Source organism: Aspergillus candidus (genome assembly GCF_002847045.1).
Source record: "Aspergillus candidus strain CBS 102.13 unplaced genomic scaffold BDW47scaffold_3, whole genome shotgun sequence".
Classification (NCBI taxonomy): Eukaryota; Fungi; Ascomycota; class Eurotiomycetes; order Eurotiales; family Aspergillaceae; genus Aspergillus; species Aspergillus candidus.
Genome location: NW_020194008.1, coordinates 260093 through 278942, shown reverse-complemented (window position 1 = coordinate 278942; position 18850 = coordinate 260093). Strand labels below are relative to the sequence as shown.

At 55.3% G+C, this 18850-nt stretch overlaps 9 protein-coding genes across 9 annotated transcripts; 3 read left to right on the top strand and 6 right to left on the bottom strand.

Moving 5' to 3' along the window:
* Positions 1–483: 483 nt before the first annotated feature.
* BDW47DRAFT_98604 (uncharacterized protein) lies at positions 484–1156 on the bottom strand. The gene is made up of 2 exons (XM_024820672.1): positions 1040–1156; positions 484–990 (listed from the first exon to the last, which is right to left on the bottom strand). The coding sequence occupies exons 1-2, from the start codon at positions 1098–1100 to the stop codon at positions 611–613; spliced, it is 441 nt and encodes a 146-aa protein (XP_024675821.1). The 5' UTR covers positions 1101–1156; the 3' UTR covers positions 484–610.
* A 1429-nt stretch (positions 1157–2585) lies between these two features.
* BDW47DRAFT_122259 (DUF3500 domain-containing protein) lies at positions 2586–3909 on the bottom strand (the record flags this gene model as incomplete). The annotated part of the gene is made up of 2 exons (XM_024815810.1): positions 2586–3661; positions 3708–3909. The coding sequence occupies 2 exons, from the start codon at positions 3907–3909 to the stop codon at positions 2586–2588; spliced, it is 1278 nt and encodes a 425-aa protein (XP_024675820.1).
* Positions 3910–4736: 827 nt separating this feature from the next.
* Positions 4737–6106, top strand: BDW47DRAFT_41773 (glycosyltransferase family 34 protein). Its single transcript, XM_024818978.1, has 2 exons — positions 4737–5223; positions 5296–6106. The coding sequence occupies exons 1-2, from the start codon at positions 4862–4864 to the stop codon at positions 6017–6019; spliced, it is 1086 nt and encodes a 361-aa protein (XP_024675819.1). The 5' UTR covers positions 4737–4861; the 3' UTR covers positions 6020–6106.
* Positions 6107–6145: 39 nt separating this feature from the next.
* BDW47DRAFT_98600 (MFS transporter) lies at positions 6146–8327 on the bottom strand. The gene is made up of 4 exons (XM_024820671.1): positions 7850–8327; positions 6788–7774; positions 6600–6731; positions 6146–6549 (listed from the first exon to the last, which is right to left on the bottom strand). Exons 1-4 carry the CDS (start codon positions 8146–8148, stop codon positions 6333–6335), a joined length of 1635 nt encoding a protein of 544 aa, XP_024675818.1. The 5' UTR covers positions 8149–8327; the 3' UTR covers positions 6146–6332.
* A 12-nt stretch (positions 8328–8339) lies between these two features.
* On the bottom strand, positions 8340–10299 carry BDW47DRAFT_98598 (NADH kinase POS5). Its single transcript, XM_024820670.1, has 4 exons — positions 10155–10299; positions 9900–10073; positions 9723–9837; positions 8340–9670 (listed from the first exon to the last, which is right to left on the bottom strand). The coding sequence occupies exons 2-4, from the start codon at positions 10048–10050 to the stop codon at positions 8602–8604; spliced, it is 1335 nt and encodes a 444-aa protein (XP_024675817.1). The 5' UTR covers positions 10051–10073; positions 10155–10299; the 3' UTR covers positions 8340–8601.
* A 677-nt stretch (positions 10300–10976) lies between these two features.
* On the top strand, positions 10977–12612 carry BDW47DRAFT_98596 (argininosuccinate lyase ARG4). The gene is made up of 2 exons (XM_024820669.1): positions 10977–11102; positions 11165–12612. Exons 1-2 carry the CDS (start codon positions 11051–11053, stop codon positions 12502–12504), a joined length of 1392 nt encoding a protein of 463 aa, XP_024675816.1. The 5' UTR covers positions 10977–11050; the 3' UTR covers positions 12505–12612.
* Positions 12613–12699: 87 nt separating this feature from the next.
* BDW47DRAFT_41738 (MYG1 family protein) lies at positions 12700–14028 on the bottom strand. Its single transcript, XM_024818977.1, has 2 exons — positions 13935–14028; positions 12700–13882 (listed from the first exon to the last, which is right to left on the bottom strand). Exons 1-2 carry the CDS (start codon positions 14021–14023, stop codon positions 12859–12861), a joined length of 1113 nt encoding a protein of 370 aa, XP_024675815.1. The 5' UTR covers positions 14024–14028; the 3' UTR covers positions 12700–12858.
* A 260-nt stretch (positions 14029–14288) lies between these two features.
* BDW47DRAFT_132291 (ubiquitin-specific protease UBP1) lies at positions 14289–16481 on the top strand. Its single transcript, XM_024817519.1, has one exon. The coding sequence runs from the start codon at positions 14336–14338 to the stop codon at positions 16334–16336; it is 2001 nt and encodes a 666-aa protein (XP_024675814.1). The 5' UTR covers positions 14289–14335; the 3' UTR covers positions 16337–16481.
* Position 16482: 1 nt separating this feature from the next.
* BDW47DRAFT_41735 (putative acetamidase) lies at positions 16483–18778 on the bottom strand. Its single transcript, XM_024818976.1, has 4 exons — positions 18699–18778; positions 18223–18626; positions 17684–18154; positions 16483–17636 (listed from the first exon to the last, which is right to left on the bottom strand). The coding sequence occupies exons 1-4, from the start codon at positions 18740–18742 to the stop codon at positions 16834–16836; spliced, it is 1722 nt and encodes a 573-aa protein (XP_024675813.1). The 5' UTR covers positions 18743–18778; the 3' UTR covers positions 16483–16833.
* Positions 18779–18850: the final 72 nt, after the last annotated feature.

Genomic DNA, 18850 nt, shown 5'->3' with positions numbered 1-18850 from the left:
GGACGGCGGGAAGGGAAATGGGGTAGTCCGACCGATGACGTATGGGGAATTATCTAGTATAGAGTTATACGGTTCGACCCGGGAGTTCCTGGGATTTGATATAATAGAATGTACGATAAAATCCCAACAGGCTTAGATTCGTAACTTCACACTTCCAAACAACCCTCCGGCGCCATTCTCTCCAGTCCCAGCTTTAATCTTATGTATACATATTCAGGGGTTAATGGCGCCAAGACATGCTCTATCTATGTTTGAATTTATCAGTGACATGTTGAAAAGCAATGGATTAAACTAGCATAGATGTGCCAGACTACAATAGCAGTAGGGGTCTTGCCAGATACGCTTGTTAATACTGAGTTTGTCTAGTTTTGACTTTGTATGCGGAGGAAACTACCTTTTTCTAGTCTAGAGAGAAGACCAACAGCGGGGAGAGACTTAAGGAATCCAGTGGTATTAGCACAAATCTGTCTAATCGAAAGGTATCCCGCCTTCGTTTCCCAGTGCGGTCAGTTAACTGATATATCTGCTAGGCCAGCAAGAAAGTGGCTGACAGGGACGCCCTTTATATTGATTAGGTGAAGAACTCTCACCAGCAAAGGAATATTGAAGATTACCCTGTCGATCCATGAATAAGGCTATCTAAGTCAAGACCTTCAATGATATCGTTCGACTTGCCAAAGAGCGATTTGAAGGATGAGTCAACGCACGAGTGCGGGTAGCTGCTAAAATAGGGCGATCCACCGTACCATCCTGGCGATTTGAACGATGACACTCGTTGCACGAGAGACATGTAGTTCAAATTGAGGAAAGGAACCTCAGGCCTCGGCCAAAGCAGAGCATTCGACTGCATTTGCTTTGTAAGAGCTCCATACACGATTGAGCTACATTCATAGCCACAGCCTCGGCTGCCGCTCAGAAGCTCCTCACGGGTCTCATGGAGTTGGGAAATTAAGTCAGCGATAGCTCCCTGTCTGCGGTCATCCATCGATACTGTTTCCCATTATTAATCAAGCATTGTTGAAGGTTCTTTTGCCCTTACTGATGACATTATCGGGGATTGGAAGCCCCAGGTTATCAATCCAGCTATTACACCATGACATGACAGTTGAGGTAGCTTTTTTGAACTGGGAAGGGAGCTGGAAAAACCAGGAAACCCATAGCCACAGGATCAAATCTCGGCAATATGTAGAGGGAATGGCCTCCTCCAGAGCATTGATCCATATTTGCCCCAAAAAGCGAACAGTTTCCCCGCAGTCGTAATATTCGGCTAGAACAGCTACCTTCGCGAGCACCTCAAGGGCAAGCTTTCGCGGTATATGGTGATATTGGCAGTGGATGATGCGAAGTAGAATCAAGAGTGCTTCGATGTCCCAGCCCTCTGCAGTGATTTCGACTGAGCCTTTCTGCAGATAGGTAGCACTTTCCTTCCAGCCACCAGTGAGTATCTTTTTGAAAACCGGGGAGGCAAGAATTAAATGCTTTGCTGAGACTTGAATGCGGAAGCAGGCATCCTCTTGCTGTTCATCAACCTCTGTTCCAGTAGGCTCTTCAGTCACGGCAGACTCTTTCATTGGCACTGATTTTGGTTTCAGAGGATCTCGCACTTGTACTTTCTTTTTTTTCCCCTTCTTGCCCTTCTTTTGTGTCGGCTTTGGCAACTCTTCGGGGTGGTTTAACTCTGTGGCTGTATCCTGGACAGTATCATCCGGTTCTGCAAAGGGAGAATCTGCATTCCGTAGTACTATGATCACTTCGCCGTCCGGATCAATAACGTGAGTTGGCTGGTCCATGGTGGTTGCTCGGTGCCGTTTCCCTACAACAGATGCTATCTTGGTTGGTGAGAGAAGGGAAAGAAAGTAGAAGCGGGGGTAAACGAAAAAGAATGTCAAAGTGGCTTATGTTTTTAAGCTTCAATCCTCCTTGTTTCCTGCGATTGAGGTGTGGCGGTCTTTGATTGGCGCTAGTGTAGACAGTCTCTCGCATCATCTACGTGGTCATCGATGCATCCCTCCATATCCAATGCGGTCCGTGTTCGGCGGTAAGTGGTTCGCTAACGGGTGTTGTTACCAGTACTTCTTGACAGTCATGCTGGATCAATGTAAGAGCACCGATGGCTTAACTGAATGAAATGGGAATGCTGATGAGAAATACATACCTGCTCTATGTAAAGATGCCAGGATCTCTCGTAGATCATTTGTTGACGCGACATCACATATCTGCGTGTCCACTTGTGATAGTCGCCAGTCGCTATTTTCTGCCACTGCTTTTCCCAGCAGAAGATCTGTGATTATGATTACGCCAACGAAGAAGGTGCTTAACACGGCAAACGAGGAGAACCAGCTGGTAAAATTATCAACAATAGCTGTGGAGCCGGAGGAGATGATGCTAGCGGAAAGTTGATATTGATCAGTAGACAAATCAATTGGCTTGCAGGATAATTAGAATTGTTTGCTGCCTCTCGGCGAATCGTTTTGTACTCAATACGGATGTGCCAGTATGAGAAAATTATCTTGAAATTGCCCAGCAAGTGCAGTATGGTATAACAAGATGTAGATCTGCCATTGCAATGTCTAACTAGATAGCTTCTACCACTTGATCTCCTTTCCATTCAGTCCCTCTGCTGCCGGAATCAGCGGCCGCAACGCACTCCCATAGTCGCCAGCGTTGGGCGTGCGCAGAAGCGTGTGTATGTGGAACTTCTTCGGCTCCTCGTTGTTGAGAAACACTCCCGAGTGGTGGTCAAACTCGGCTAGGATCACAGGACTCTGAACACGGTAGTAAAAAGGATCATTGTCGCCAAATCTACCAATCCAGCAGAAGTGCGTCTCGGCCTCGTACTGCCGGATGTGGTCGATCTTCATCTGGCGCGCCCGTGCTGGCAAGTACAGCAAGTACTGCTCAAGGATGCCATAGAGGAGGATCTTTTGATGTTCAGAGAATGCTGATACCGTGATTCCCTCGTATGGGACGACCCGATTGTCGCGGTAGGCCCCGCAGAGGTGGCGCTGGTCGTCGCGGTTCCAGCGGCCCGGTGGCATCGCGGGGTCGTGCATCTGCTTGTACACCCGGGCATCTTCCTGGAGTGGTGGACTCAGAGATTGCATCAGCTGGAGTCCCAGAGACTCTTCAACCTGCAGGATCCGCGTGCCGGCGTGCGGTCCGCTGTCGATTTCGTTGGGCTCGGCGCCTGTAAACCAGGGCGAGGCGACCAATTGCCCGCGGTACAGAAATACATTCAAGCAGAGGTGGTGACCGTAGAAGGACCAGCCCCATGGTCGCGCTGTCGATGGTCGGCCGAAGATGACAAAGTTGTAGCTGAATTCGTTCATCACCCGCGGCGACTCTACCAGCTCGCCGAGAAAGTGGTTGATGCGCATCGCCTTGACCGCCTTATCGTAACCCTCTGGTGAAAGTGTCGCCTGTAACACCTTCATCACGGCGTCGCGGGTCCCCGTCGACACCTCGTCTAGCCGGAGACCTTTGTCGCTCAGGAGGAATTCAGGGTTCGACCAGGTGCGCCACTCGGGAGAGTCAATGTGATAGTGCAGGAGTTGCTGTTGCTTGTCGTCCAGGGTCGCCTCCACAGCATGTACCGCGTCGACGATCTTCTGCATCGGGATGCCCTCGTCTTGGAGGGTGAACAAGCCTGGTCGGACGTTCCCTGCAGCGACGTCAGCGTTGAATGCTGTGGTGAGAGGAATACATACCGTCGACGGTGATGCCCTTGAACGGCTCTTGTAGCAGCTCCAGCCAGTGCATGTACAGCGCATGCAACCAGGGTGGAGCAGCGAGGGTCTTGAAGTCATGCGCGTATTCGTGGGCATCCTGGGTGCGCATCACCTGGAACCGTTTCAGGCCCAAGTCCGGCAGGTATTGGCGATATTCGCCTGTGGGTGGAGTGTGTGTCATTTGGCGTATAACTCGAATAGGGTCGAGGACAATAGATTGTTTGAATTCCGGCCCAGACGAGGAGCCATTCTTATCTGGCCTCTGCAAATCATGCCGATGCATATGCATGGACAGCCTCTCCACAACGTCTCCACAGATTGGGGTTGGCTGTGGGGAGCGGCAGACGGGTTATCCGGTGGGAAACATGGGACGGTCGACCGACTGACAAGGAACGGTTACTGAGATGGGATTAGTCTCTCGCCCAGGCAAAGGGATCTCGATCAGAGTATGTTTCCTTTCTGATCTTCTTTTCTTTTCGTCTGGATCTTCGAGTGAATTCAAGAGGCGCCTGAGGCTACCAAGCAAGTCACATGATTATACACGTGTGTATCCTTAGTCATCCATGTACAATTATCTATGCACATCATGCCTACCAGTGTCGATACAAACGACAGGGCGAAGGACAACCTTCCATGATTGAAACGAATCCTCTCGACTGAATCCATTGAATTATTACAGAAACAGCCAAAATGACAAATCAACCCGGTGTATGCGCCGTGCAGTGCACGAGCTGCTAAACTCTTCCCAAAGCAGTGGTGATTTGCGAAGGATTGGAGATGTCAGAGCCAACGAAGTATCGACCTCGCTATAGAAAGACCTGACATCATTCTTGGTCCTTTGGAATGTACTGATTATGACAGGAAGGCTATCACTGTTTGACATCCACCAGGAATGTCAGGATTAAAATATCCCGTCAACCAACCCGCAAACGGAAACCCCCGGATGCGGCGAAACAAGACAGTCCCAATGTCACCAAACAAGGCATATAGACCTGTGGATCCTCGAAACAAAAAGTATAGACAGATTGCAACGCTGGGAATGGGAAGACGGACATGTCCAACAATCCGCATCACTTAACAATACAATAGAAGCATCAACCAGGGATGCGTCATTTCCCCAACAATAGAACAACATGATTGTCATGCGCCAGACCTACCAACGACGGCCTCTATTCGTGATCCTCCTCTGTTCATTTCTGATATGCACCCTGTGGGTATTTACCGGACAAGAACGGCCAGCATGGCGCCCTGTGGCAGACCCTGAGAGATATCACTCGCGGCGCGTCGCTAAAGCGACCATGCTGTATGGAAAGCCAAATCCCCTCTACGAACGAGCGATCGACTCCCATGGCCGCCATGCTAGACGCTGGGGATATCCCATGCATGTCCTGCGCCAGGATATATCCGTCGGGTTCTGGAATAAACCGATTTATCTGGCGTCGCTGATGATTCAGGAGATGGCGAAACCGCCGGCTGAGCGGGTGGAATGGTTGATGTAGGTCTTCTCTTCTTATAAATTTGATCATTGTCAAATCGAAGACGATCAGATAAAAAACTGACCAAATAGGTGGGTCGACGCCGACACAATCCTCATCAACGCCGCCGTCCCCCTCGAAGCCTTCCTCCCGCCCTACGACATCAGCGAAGACGTACACCTCGTCGCAACACGCGACCACAACGGCCTCAACACAGGTATCATGTTCCTGCACGTCCACCCCTGGACCATCAAATTTCTCATCGAGGCGCTCGGCCACCCGCTCTACAAACCCGACGTCGACCTCGACCACTCCGTCGACCTCGACCACTCCATCGACCAAGAAGCCATGGCGCGCGTGCTGAGTAATTCCAACGGCGGGTTCAACGGCACGAGCTACGCCGAGGGCGCTATGTTCCTGCCCCGGACCTGGATCAACGCCTACGAGTGGCGGCACGCCTACGAGGGCACGCGCGGGAACATTCTCGTGCACTTCCCTGGCTTGGGGGACCAGCGCTGGGTTCACATGTCGAACTGGTTGGATGTTGTTGAGCTCTCGCCGCATAGCTGGGAGATGCCGTTTGAGGAGACGGAGTACTATAATGGGACGGTGGCGTTTTGGGACCGCATCCGCGAGGCGAAAGAGACGATCAGGATTGCTGAGCACAGGTTTAATCGGCTGTCGACGGTCAAGGGCAAGGCGCCGATGGAGGCTGCTGTGCGTGAACTGAAGAAGGTGTTGCAGCAGGAGGCGGATGATACGGAGTTGTTGATTCAGCGGTTGCAGGATTTGAAATCTGTTATGGATCTGAGTTGATTTTATTTCTCTGGTGTTGATCTTTTGTGGGCGAATGCCCTTACCTTCATGTATAAATAGAATACTGAGTTTTGTGTCTTGTCACGTATATCTTTGATTGTTTCCCCCCCTTTGGATCTTTATTGCCTTACTGAGATTCAACAATCTCGCCTATATAAACCACTTATCTATACAGGGAATAATACAATAGACGCCTTTTTAGATTCCGGATGCAGACGCAACAAATGCAGTGCTATCAGCCATACAAGCTAAATCATCGCTAAAAAAGAAAAGTGAACAGCAAAACCACCTCACCGTGGTGAGCTCAACAGTACTAACCACCATGACGAATCATCCTACTCTTCCCCCGTATCCAGGGCCCATAAACCGTAAGCAAAACAGGAATCGGCACCATAGCGGCCGCCAAGCACCCCAGCAACGTCCCCGCCCACTGCACACCCAGATTGGCGAACATTTGCTTTGAGAAGAGCGGGAAGCCTGCTGCTATGGCGGACCGGAGCATCATGTTTGCGGCGATTGTGGAGGCGACTCTTTTGTTTGATTAGTTGATGTAATACAGAAGGGGGGGAGGGGAGCGTACAGCGTCAAGTATGTGTCTACTAGATAGTTGAAACACGGCTGGAAGATGCAAAGCAGTCCAAAGCCAATCAACACCCCCGATGCTGTGGGTGACATCCAGTGGATCGACGGGGTGAAGCCTGTCCAGCCGTACCTGTTCTCGTCAGATTGATGATATAGTTGATGTCGGTTTAGAGAGAGAAAACACACCAGAACAAACCCACGGTGAACACCGGCGCCCCGACGACAGTAGGCGGCAGACGCCATTCTGGGACCCCACGGTGGTTGTTCGCCACCAACTTCCGGACATAGAAGCGGTGCTGCCAGACCATAAACGACACAGAGCAGATAAGGCCAATGATCAGGCCGAAGAAGGTCAGTCCCGCCTGGCCCTGGTTCATACCGTAGACGTGCTGGAAGACGTAGGGGTAGGCTTCCAGCAAGGCGTAGACAATCCCGTAGATGAACGACATGTACAGCGAGACAAAGAGCAGGATGGGCTCCTGGACGAGCATGCGCAGCGGCCGCGTAAAGTTGTTGTGGATGAGCTCGCGCACGTCGATCTCCACCTCGTCCTGTTTCGCGTGGATCGCCCAGATGTGCGTCTGTCGGCGCAGCGTCGCTCCCTTTTGGCTGAGGATGGCTGGTGGATAGGTCTCGGACACGAAAAGCAGGTATAGTGCCGTGCTGGCGAACCCCATGAAGGATGCGATGTACAATATCCATCGCCAGGAGAGGCTGCTGTCCACGATGAATCCGCCGATGAAGGGCGCTGCGAACGGCCCCACGAACACCGTCAGCGAGTACACCATCAGGGCGACCCCGCGGTGCGTGTCGTCGAACATGTCGGAGAAGACTGCCGGCACGACCGTCACCTGGCTGGCGCCGAAGACCCCCGCGAAGAACCGGCAGATGGTCAGCGTCTGGATGTCCTTGGAGACGGCCGCCGCGATGGTGAAGATGCTCTCGCCGAAGATGCCGATCGTGAGGGGCCAGCGTCGTCCGACTAGCTCTGACGCCGGTGCCCATAGGAGCGGACCCGATGCGAATCCTAAGACGAAAAGTGTTGTCCCCAGCACGCCTACTTCCCTGCCGACGCCGAATTCGCGACTCGCGTCGTCGATCCCGGGGGCGAAGATGCCGCTGGTGAATGCGGCTGTGAAGGTGGCGATGGAGATGTTGACTCCGGTGGACAGTCTGTGAACGGTCAACTCGTTCCTCTTCTTTTCTTTCTTTTCCCATCCGATCAAGCCCGCGGTGGTGGTGTCTTACTTCTTCCTCAGCTTCCAATTAAACGGATGAATCGGATCATGCGATCCATCAAACTCAACAATATAATCGTCAGGGTTGTCCATCCCCGCAGGAATGGGCTTCCCCCCACCCATGACAAGCCATTTCTCACGGGGACACGGTTTGCCCGTCGTCGAGCCGACAGTCGCGCGCTGTTGGGATTTGTGGGTTTCGATGCGGATCAACTCTGTATCGGACAGTTCGCGATTGGTGTTCGTTCGGCCCACGGACGAAGGGGCCGGAGACGAGGCCTTTTCCGACTGTTGTTCCACATCAGGCATTTGGGGTTCGTCGGTTGTTTAGGGGAGCATTCCATTTCTGGCACTGGATGCTTTGGTGATGGGGGGAGTAGTTTAGACGCTGGAGGGGTGTCATGATGTCAGAGGTGTCGGATCGGAGGGGTCGTACCACTAACTATGTCACCACGGGTTGACGATCTGGAGTGTATGTTAGTAGATAGATTAGGAAATGCGGTGTCCTGGTCCATTTCAAAAGATGGAGGACAGTGGCCTGGGTTAGTGATTGCGTTGGGTTCAGCCCTACGTATTGTATTGTGCGATAGAGCCCACTTCGGTATAGATGAAACCAGGAAGTCAATTCTTCATGATTGAATAGCTTCAAGCACTATTTCATATAAATCTCTTATTGTGCTTGCAATAAACCTAGTGGAATATACGTGTATGGCTTTGTCAGACTACAGGCCACACGATAACCCATGCATGTCTGGTATACAATCAACGCTCTTCACCAAATGGATGGTTGAACTTGAGGAGTCCGTTGAGTCCACCAACCCAACCGTCGTGCGCCTCGCCCCCGGTGATCCTACGCATCACACATGGCACGCCCCCTTGCCATTCGTTCTTCCCGTGGCGCATCTCCTCATTCCACACCCGGGCCTCCATGCCGACGGCCATCCCACGGCCGATGTTGACCCCGTCGATGCTGACCTCCAGTTCCCGGCCGCGGTTCTTCTCGCTCAGTCGCAGCGTGATGGGCGTGCTGGCGGGAAGCACCAGCGGTCGGAAGCTGAGGCTCCGGGCGCAGATGGGCGTGAGGAGGACGGAGGGCACCAGAGGATGCACGATGCTGCCTCCGCTGCTCAGACTGTAGGCTGTACTACCCGTCGGGGTGGATATAATGATCCCGTCGGCCACCGCCTCGGTGAGGAACCGGCCACCTACGTAGACGTCCACCACGGCCAGATGGGGCTCCTTGCCGCGATGCAGGAGCAGCTCGTTCATCACGTAGACCCCCTCCGGGCCCAAGGTCCCGCGCATGGGGACCGAGTGCTCGTCCTGCTGCACGGGCTGGCCATCCGGGGTGAACAGCCCGACCTTTAACCGGTTGCGCATGAGGATCCGTGCCCCCCGGCTGACCCCCATAGACTTACCCCGGATCGACGACCATCCCGTGGTATCGGACCCGAGCTCCAGCGGATCCCCCGCTGCCGCCGGTTGCGGGTCTAGCACTGGCGCGCGATCGCCGACCCCGGCCCCAGACATGTACACCTCGCGCAGGGCGCGTTTGTATTCGGCGAACTTCCACTCGCTCAAGAATCCGAGCGTGCCCATGCTGAACGACAAGACGGGGGGTACGTTGAAACAGGTCGCAAACAGGGACGATGCATGCAGGATCGTTCCGTCCCCTCCGAGCGTCACGGTGAGGTCGGCCTTGTTGTGCAAGGCGGGGGGTAATTGGTCTGGGGGCGCCGAGTAGACCGGTGCTTGCAGGTCGGCGTGGACCTCGTCAGCGGTATGGGGTTCTAGAATGATGGAGATCGAGGGATAGGTGGAAGTCGCATAGCTGGCGGATCGGTTAGTACATCTCGTCTGCGGCGTGGGAAAGATCAACCGACTTTGCCAACTCCACCAACGACGTGGTCACCTCGGGGGCGCAATCCTTCTTCACGACGAAGATATTCCGTGGTGGTGCCGGCCACCGTAAAGAGAGCAGATCGCCCGATTGCATTTCTGCACCCACCCTGGTTAGCTAACCATGCGATCATTTCACGTCCATATCGAATCCTCCGCACCTTCATATTTGGGGATAAGTCGGTCAGGAAGCGTTTCCACACTGCGAATCTCATAGCGACAAGGCGATAAGGAAAAGTTCCGCGACCACGGCCGAGACCGGGGGAGCCGGGGGAGCCGGGCGCATCGCGGTCGCAAGATCGCCGACAACATCTGGGTAGATTTTGGATCGATCACTGTACATATATAGATAGATATCTCCTCATTAGCTTCGAGGGTGTCTCGGACGAGCGCATGGCGATCGGCGATAAGCTCACCTTGGACGATCTACGTCATTGTTGGGTCAGGTTGAGATGACAGCTTGAGTCCGACCTTTCAACATCTGTTGATCAGTGATATGCTTTCAATAGAGAATCCCCGACAGGAAGAATACAATGATCAGAAGAAATCGGCTGGAGGAAAAGTTGACGAAGGAATGAAGACGTGAAGATGTGATGAAAGATCCAAAATGATCGGCTGTTTGTCTGGTTTGCCGTCGGAGTCCAACAGGCTCTCCCCGTGACTTCAACATGCCAGTTGACAGGATACTTAAAATATGAGAGTTAAGTGGATTATATGATCTAATAATCTGTTGGATACAGTATCGCTAGTTCCAGTGATGTGTGAATCCAGAGGCTACATTGTCCGGGATTCTAGTATAGCAGCCGTATGACATTCACATACAGAGTATAGACTTATAGAGTGAGCTATGGAATTGGACAGGAATCTGGTCTCCTCCGACTGTCTGTTGGCTCGTATTGGTTTGGCTCCAAGACGTGGGCTAATATAATCATAATTGTATCAAACACTACTCCAAACTCCATACTCGAATAGGGCGTATCCCAAATATATATAGTGGGTCATGTCCAACACTGTCCAACACAGTCACGTCAATCCGGTCTTTCCTCATCAGGATGAGTTTCACATCTCAATAATCATTCCCCTCTGAACTCTACGATCTCCAAACCCTCTCCATGTAGGGTTGTTGTGTAAACAGAAGTTATGGAGACTGACGATGACTCATGACGAGATGCCCAAACCGGTTAGCGGGACGGACGGACCAAATTTGACGACATGAACGGACAGCTTCAACGGACAGCTTCTTCTCCCTCTTCACTGTATCTGCTCAATCCATTGTACCTCATTCCCGCTAATTCAAACCCTCTCCCTCACAATGAGCGCTCCCAAGGTTGCTGAGAACATGCTCTGGGGTGGCCGTTTCACCCGTGAGTGCCCGACTGCCCCGCCGAATCCTACCCCTCCTACGATAGAACTGATATGAGTGTAGAGGGCCTCGACCCCCTGATGGTCCAGTATAACATGTCCCTGCCCTACGATCGCATTCTGTGGCGTCAGGATATCGCCGGCTCCATCGCCTTTGCCCGCGCCAACACCAAGTCCGGCATCCTCTCCGAGCACGAGTTCGCCGAGATCGAGCGCGGCTTCAAGCAGATCGCCGAGGAATGGAGCACCGACTCCTTCGTCGCCAAGGAGAACGACGAGGACATCCACACCGCCAACGAGCGTCGCCTGTCCGAGATCATCGGCAAGGACATCGGCGGCAAGCTGCACACCGGCCGCTCGCGCAACGAGCAGATCGCGACGGACATGCGCCTGTGGCTGCGTGACGAGCTGCGCAAACTCGACGCCTTCCTCTGCGACCTGATCAAGGTCTCCGTCGCCCGCGCCGAGTCCGAGATCGACTACCTCATGCCCGGCTACACCCACCTGCAGAAGGCCCAGCCCGTCCGCTGGAGCCACTGGATGCTCTCCCACGCCACCGCCTTCGCCAGCGAGCTGCAGCGCCTGCGCGAGGTCACCAAGCGCGTCAACCGCAGCCCGCTCGGCACCGGCGCCCTCGCCGGCAACCCCTTCAACATCGACCGCGAGGCCATGGCCACCGAGCTGGGCTTCGAGGGCCTGCTCTACAACTCCATGAACACCGTCGGCGACCGCGACTTCGCCATGGAGACCATGCAGTGGGGCAGCTCCTTCATGCTCAAGATCTCTCGCTGGGCCGAGGATCTCATTATCTACAGCAGCCTGGAGTTCGGCTTCGTCCGCCTCTCCGACGCCTACTCCACCGGCTCCTCCCTCATGCCCCAGAAGAAGAACGCCGACAGCCTGGAGCTGCTCCGCGGCAAGGCCGGCCGCGCCTTCGGCCAGATGGCCGGCCTGATGTGCACCATCAAGGGCCTCCCCACCACCTACAACAAGGACCTGCAGGAGAGCGTCGAGCCCCTCCTCGACCACATCAAGACCGTCGGCGACAGCATCCAGATCGCCACCGGCGTCCTCTCCACCCTCACCGCCCACCCGGAGAAGATGGTCGCCGCTCTCGCCCCCGAGATGCTGGCCACCGAGTTCGCCGACTACCTCGTCCGCAAGGGCGTGCCCTTCCGCGAGGGCCACCACATCTCCGGTCGTGTCGTCGCCCTGGCTGAGGACTTGAACGTGCCGATGGACAAGCTGTCCTTCGAGCAGTTGAAGGGCATCGACGCCCGCTTCGACGAAGACGTCCAGGCTTGTCTGGACTACGAGCGTGCCGTCGAGCTCAAGGACGCCATCGGTGGCACCAGCCGTCGGGCGGTTCTGGAGCAGACTTCCGTCCTCAGGTCGCTGCTGTAGATTCCGTACCCGTGGTCCACAAAAGGAACTTTTCACTTTGGGTTTTCGGGTGTTTATGTCATGAGATATGCAGTAAAATATAGATCAAGAAGTAAATTTATCGTTGAGTCTCTCCTACACTATTTATGGCGTAGAGTTGAATGTGTACTTTTCTGTACGGCGTGGCTACCAGAAATCAATCACCATGGGCGAATCCGACACCAATGGTTTTATGACATTGACTGCTCCAACTATAAAGCCTGGCTAGACTAACATAACATCATGATTCCCAATGGGATCTAAAAAGCGTCTTTCATTCCTCGGGTTTTTTTTTTCACTCTTCCCTTCATCATGTGACATCACATCGTAAATGAGTTACTGCTCCAGTCCCCGCGCAGCCATGGCAAACGCTCCCTCCTTGGTCTGGTGACCGCCGATGAATCCACTAGCGTGGACGAACACGGCTCCCTCAGGGATACGGGGCTTGCCGGTCTTCTCCGCCTCGGCAGCGAGGACGCCGTCGAGGTCAGCGTCGCGCACACCGCGCCAGCTCTCAGGCAACGGCTTGCGCGACACGAAGCTGCTCTCGCTCTCGGACACACACTGCACGCGCCACTTGGCGTCCGGGGCGGCGCTCTCCGGGTATAGCACATAGTACACCTGGTTCTCGGGCTTGCCGGCGCCCTCCTCCTTCTCGAAGTTGTAGAGGTGCTCCTTCCAGGGTACGCCGCCCTTGGGGAGCACGATCATCCCGCCGGAGGGGTGCACCGTGTGCCGCGAGCGGTAGGCCTCCCCGACGGTGGTGCGCGCCGGCAGCCACGACGAGCACGCGTGGTGCAGCTTGCGCGTGAACACGTTGCCGATGAAGGTGCTGGCCCGGCCGAACAGGCTGTCCTCGTCTTGGGGCTCGTTCGGCCCGATCGTCGGGTCCGGGTTGTTCATGTCGCCGACCACGGACGTGATCGTGATGCCGCCATCCTTGAAGCGCTTCTCGAGGCCGGCGGCCGAGACCGCTGCCGGGTCGAAGACTGACACGCCGTTGTCGTTGGCGTCGATCGCTTCGATGAAGTCCGTGTACAGCTTCTCGTAGAGCAGCGCCACGTCGGGGTGATCCTGCGGCTGCGACAGGTGCTGCGCGATGATCGCCTTGCCGAAGTGCATGTAGACCAGGCCGGCGGACGACAGCCGCGTGTTGTGCGCGGGGAAGGTCGTCGTGAAGGTGCGCTGGTGGTGGTCGAAGCGGTTCTTGGCCGCGTCGTATTCACCGCCGACGTCAACGACCGTATGACATGTTTCGAGCTGGGCCGGGTCGCGCGAGCGCAGAAGAGGAGAGGAGGAGTAGGTCGGGAGGAGACGCAGGAGGTAGACGGCGAGGGCCTCGTCGGCGTGGAAGTGCCCGCTGTAGGAGGGGTTAGCGAATGGGCACTGGTGCTGCGGGGTGGCAGGCGTACTTATGGGTCCCGATCAACGGGGAGGAAGTCTTGAGCTTCTTGTTGAGAGTCTCGTCAGCCATTTTGAGCAGATTTCGGAATCTCAGCATTCAAACGATTGGGGTCCGGCGACATCTTGAAGGCATTCAGAGTCTGAACCTGGTGGAGGGGAAGCTGCGGTCCCAAAGCGGTTAGATCGATCTGCCTTAGTCATGGGGAATCCCTGGCGGCCTGATTGGCCTGAGGACACGGCCAGATGCAAACCCGACAAACAGCGAGCCAAACAGAGCATCATCGCAGAATCCATCGAGACAAAACGGAGATCTCACTTTCATTCCTCCTCTCGTGGTCGAAATCTCTTCTGTCTCCGTGGGATTTCTCTTCACCTCCATGTCGTCGTCCATAATCGCTCTCCCTGAACCATGAACTCTCGTCGAGAGGGGACTGCGACCCTCAACCAGAGTCCCTCGAGTACCTCTTATTATGATCGCATCGTGCAGCATCTGCAGAGCAACCCAAGCCTCGCCTATCTGGTTGCGATCCTTATCGCGATCTATTTCCTGTTGAACTCTCTTCATTCGCCCTCGCTGTCTTGGCTTCGTCCGCTGTGGGACATCGTGGTCTACCTGACCCCGTCTCGCATTGTCGCGGCCCTGGACAACAAGACCAACCAGCCCGGTTCGACCGACCAGAAACCCGTCTTCAACAACTTCCAGGCGAAAAGTGAAGCGATGGAGCGGATCCTCGGGATCAACAATACATCTTTCGGTTCCTTGCTACCTTCGTCCCGGTCTCTGTCGGGAATCGGAGCCGCCCTGCTGGGGGGCAAGGATAACGTTCCTCCCGGACTCGGGAACTGGGATAACTCGTGCTATCAGAATAGCATCATTCAGAGCCTGGCCTCGCTACAGTCGCTCGCCGAGTTTCTGCAACGGAACGTGGATCTCCTCGGGGCGAAGAGCCCGTTTTCCACCCACCAGGCGCTCATCGACATCATCCAGCAGCTGAATGGTGTGGCGAGCTCCGACCAACGCCTCTGGACCCCACCGGACCTCAAGTCGATGAGCAGCTGGCAGCAGCAGGATGCGCAGGAATACTTCGCGAAGGTGGTGGATCAGATCGACTACGAGATTCAGCGCGCCGCCCGACGGAAGACTCGTAACCTTGGCTTGAAGATGGCCGGACCCCAAGAGCATGTCATCGGGACTGCGGAGCTTCCATGCGGGAAACCGGACGCATCGGACCCGCCGGCGGGGAAGGTAGTTTTTCGGAACCCGCTGGAAGGGCTCCTTGCACAACGAGTTGGCTGTATGCAGTGCGGGTTCACCGAGGGTCTCTCGCTGATCCCGTTCAACTGTCTGACCGTGCCGTTGGGGGCAAGTTTCGAGTACGATGTGCAGGACTGTCTCCATGACTACATGAACCTAGAACCGATCGAAGGGGTTGAATGCGTCAAATGCACTCTGTTGCGGGCTCGCGACCAACTCCAGAACCTCCTGGACCAGATCGAGGACGATGCCAAACTGCCGGACACGTCGGACTCGCCCCAGATCGCCAACCCTATCAAAACATCCGCCCAGGAGCGATTACAGGCCGTCGAGAAAGCCCTCCAAGAGAATGACTTCGCGGAAAAAACCCTCTCGCAAAAGTGCCACATCCCGCCCAGGAACCGGGTGTCCGCGACCAAGTCCAGACAAGCGGTCATCGCACGCCCTCCCAAATGCCTCGCCATCCACGTCAACCGGAGCGTCTTCGACGAGAACACCGGAGCGCTGCGGAAGAACTACGCCGCGCTTCGCTTCCCCCAGCTACTCAACCTCGGCGAATGGTGTCTCGGCGCACGAGGAACAGACGACGCCGACCAGCTTGCCGAGAAATGGGACACCGACCCGCGGGAGTCGATGCTCCCGCGTGCCCACCGCGTCGGCGACAGCCCCGGACAGTATTACCAGCTGCGCGCCGTCATCACCCACTACGGCCGCCACGAAAACGGCCACTACATCTGCTACCGCAAGTACCCGACGGACGTCTTCCCGGCGCACGTCCCCGACGCGGTCCGCGAAGCCGACGGCGACAAGGACAAGCCCGAACGCTGGTACCGCCTCAGCGACGAGGACGTGCAGATGGTCAGCGAAGCCAGCGTCATGTCGCAGGGCGGTGTCTTCATGCTCTTCTATGAAGCCGTCGACCGGCCCGCGCTTCTGTCAGCCCTTGACGCCGACGCCAGGGCTGACGCTGACGTTGAACCAAACCTCACCGAAGCGGAGTCCTCCTCCGCGTCGGCCTCTACTTGTCCAACACCAGAAGACACATCCGCCTTGTCTACTGCTACTGGGGGCTCTATGTCGGGTATTTCTCCGGCGACGAGCGTATCTGGCCCGGAGAAGACCGCGGACAAGGCTGCTCTTTTAGACATCGACTGACCTGACCGTTTTTATGACATCGGTTTCCTCACACTACCTACCACTCTTTTTTTTTGCTCTGTCTTCTTTTCTTCCGTTGGCTTTGTTGCCTTCTTCATGATACCCCACTTTCTATCTGCTGCGCTGCTGCGGCTGCCACCACAGCTCTGCGTCCCTTACTGGCTTTCTCCAAAGGGGAACTTTTCTAGGAATTGTATTTTATTGTATTGTTATCTTCTGTGTGGACTACCGAGTTGCTCTTATTCTCAATGGCGCCAACAGCACCTTAGAATCATTATCTTATGGAATGAGCTGGATGTATTATCACCCAATGGGATGACCTCAGTGTTTGTTCCATCGTGGTTGCCATTGACTAGTAGTAATATTATATAGAAAGCCCGAACATTGCTAAACAGAGTATTCCTACCTAGTATATATGCAATTCAATTTTAGCTATCGTTCATCGTATAAGTTTGCAGAATGCGTTTGGATAGTCATTATCCACGTAAATTAATGATTTAGTCAATCTCGAGCAACGCATACTTATGGCCCTGCTGCTCCAGCGCCTTCTCCACAGCCTCCATATACCCCAACACCTTCTCTTCCTGCCACCGCCGACCAACGACTTGCACTGCGGTGGGCAGACCCGCCATCTTGGCCGCGTCGTAGTGCTTCCAGGCGCCCTGGGCGATAGCGTGGTTAGCGCCTAGCTGCTTCAGCGCCGTTTTGTAAGGCGTCGACAGTGCGTCTTCTTTGGCGTCGACGTGCGAGATGGGAAGCACGCCTGCGCTGTAGTCGAGAAGGTTCCAGAGGAAGGTGTAGCCACAGGAGGAGACGGCGTCGCGCATGGCGCGGTGGGGTAGGGCGGGGGTTGCGTTCGCGGGGCACAGGATGAAGTCGTATTGCTGGGGCTCGGCGTCCCACCAGGAGTGCCAGGTTGAGCGGAAGGCCTCGCGCTGCGCGACCAGCTTCCATTGGTCGGCGGCTGATTTCAGCCCGAAGCCGCGGATGAGGGTCGCCCACTTGGTGTCGCGGCGGATGTAGCGGACCCAGAGGTAGTATAGGTAGCGTAGAGGGCGCGGGAGGTTGGCGATCCGGGTGAGCTGGTCGGCGCCGGGGTCTGATGGCTCGAAGTTGTGGCGGTGTGAGTTGAAGGTGGTGCAGCCGTCGGAGTTGAGGAGCTGCGAGGCGAGGTCGAGGCCTTTGAATGGGTCCGCATTGGTTGGGGGCGTGATCTCCGTTACGGTGTGGCCGGCTGCGGTCAGCGCGTCGACTGTCGTGGTGAGGGCCCGGGTAATTGCGGGGGTCGGGGGAACAACGCCTGTGATGTGTTAGAAAGTTCGGATATATTGAGGGAGAGGAGCTTACCATCGCTAACCATCAGTCCAATGCGCAGGTTCTTGTTCTTGGCTTCCTTCTCTTCCTCGCCCCGCCAGACAATGGGGTGGACGGTGTAATCGTACAACCAGGGCTTCATGGAGATGATCGCCTCGGTGAAGTAGGTCAGATCGTTCAAAGTCCGCGCCATCGGGCTGAAGACACTCGGGATGCCTTCCTGGCCCGCCATACTGGTGTTGACACCGTTCTTGGGCCAACGTCCCGTACTACAGCGGAGGGAGTAGATTCCACTCCAAGCTGCCGGCACCCGCACCGAGCCAGCCACATCCGATCCAATGCCGATGCGACCGCCCAGAGCCAGCAGAGCGCCCTCTCCGCCTGTGGATCCACCAGGGGAGTATTCCGGAACGTGCGGGTTGCGACAGTGGCCCCAGAGGGCATTTGCGGATTCAAAGGATAGAAGCGTCACCGGCAATGCTGTCTTGGCATAGGGGACGGCGCCTGTAGTCCAATTAGCCGGGGAGGGACCTTTGGATAGTATGGTCGGGGGATGAAGTCCAGCAACATACCGGCATCTTTCAGAAGCTTGACCATTGGCCCATCCTCCTGATACGGCTTGCATGCCAATCGGGTGTACCCCAGGGTGATATCGAACCCCTTGACCTGCACCGAATCCTTCAAAGAGATGGGCACACCGGCCAGGGGGCCTTTGAGGTTAACCTCCGACTGAGCCCACAGCTCCGCCTCGGGTAGAAGAAGCTCAGTCACACAGTTCGTCTTCTCCTGGGCCTTGACGGCCACCTTGCCGTAAGTGCGCAGAACATCGGTGGCGGCCAGGGACGAGTTCTGGACCTCTTGCACCAGCTGCCCAATGGGCTTGTTGATCACGGATTTGTCAAAGGCGGTAAATGCCGTGTGGTATGATGCCGGAAGAGAGGCAAATCGTGCTGCCCGCTCCCTCTGCTTGAGGTTACTGGGGTTGTCAGAACGTTTCTAGTACTACTTGTGGGTCCTTTAGGTTTGGAGAGAGATCAAAGAAGCTTACCGGACGCGACGATACGTAAAGTAATCAAAGGGAGGGAGTACCATGATTATAGCCGGCAGGACACACCCAGATCAGATATCCTCACGAGGGAAGGGGATAAAGATGAAGCAAAAGCGTGAGGGGGCGCAGGGCGGCTTTTATTGCGGGGGAAG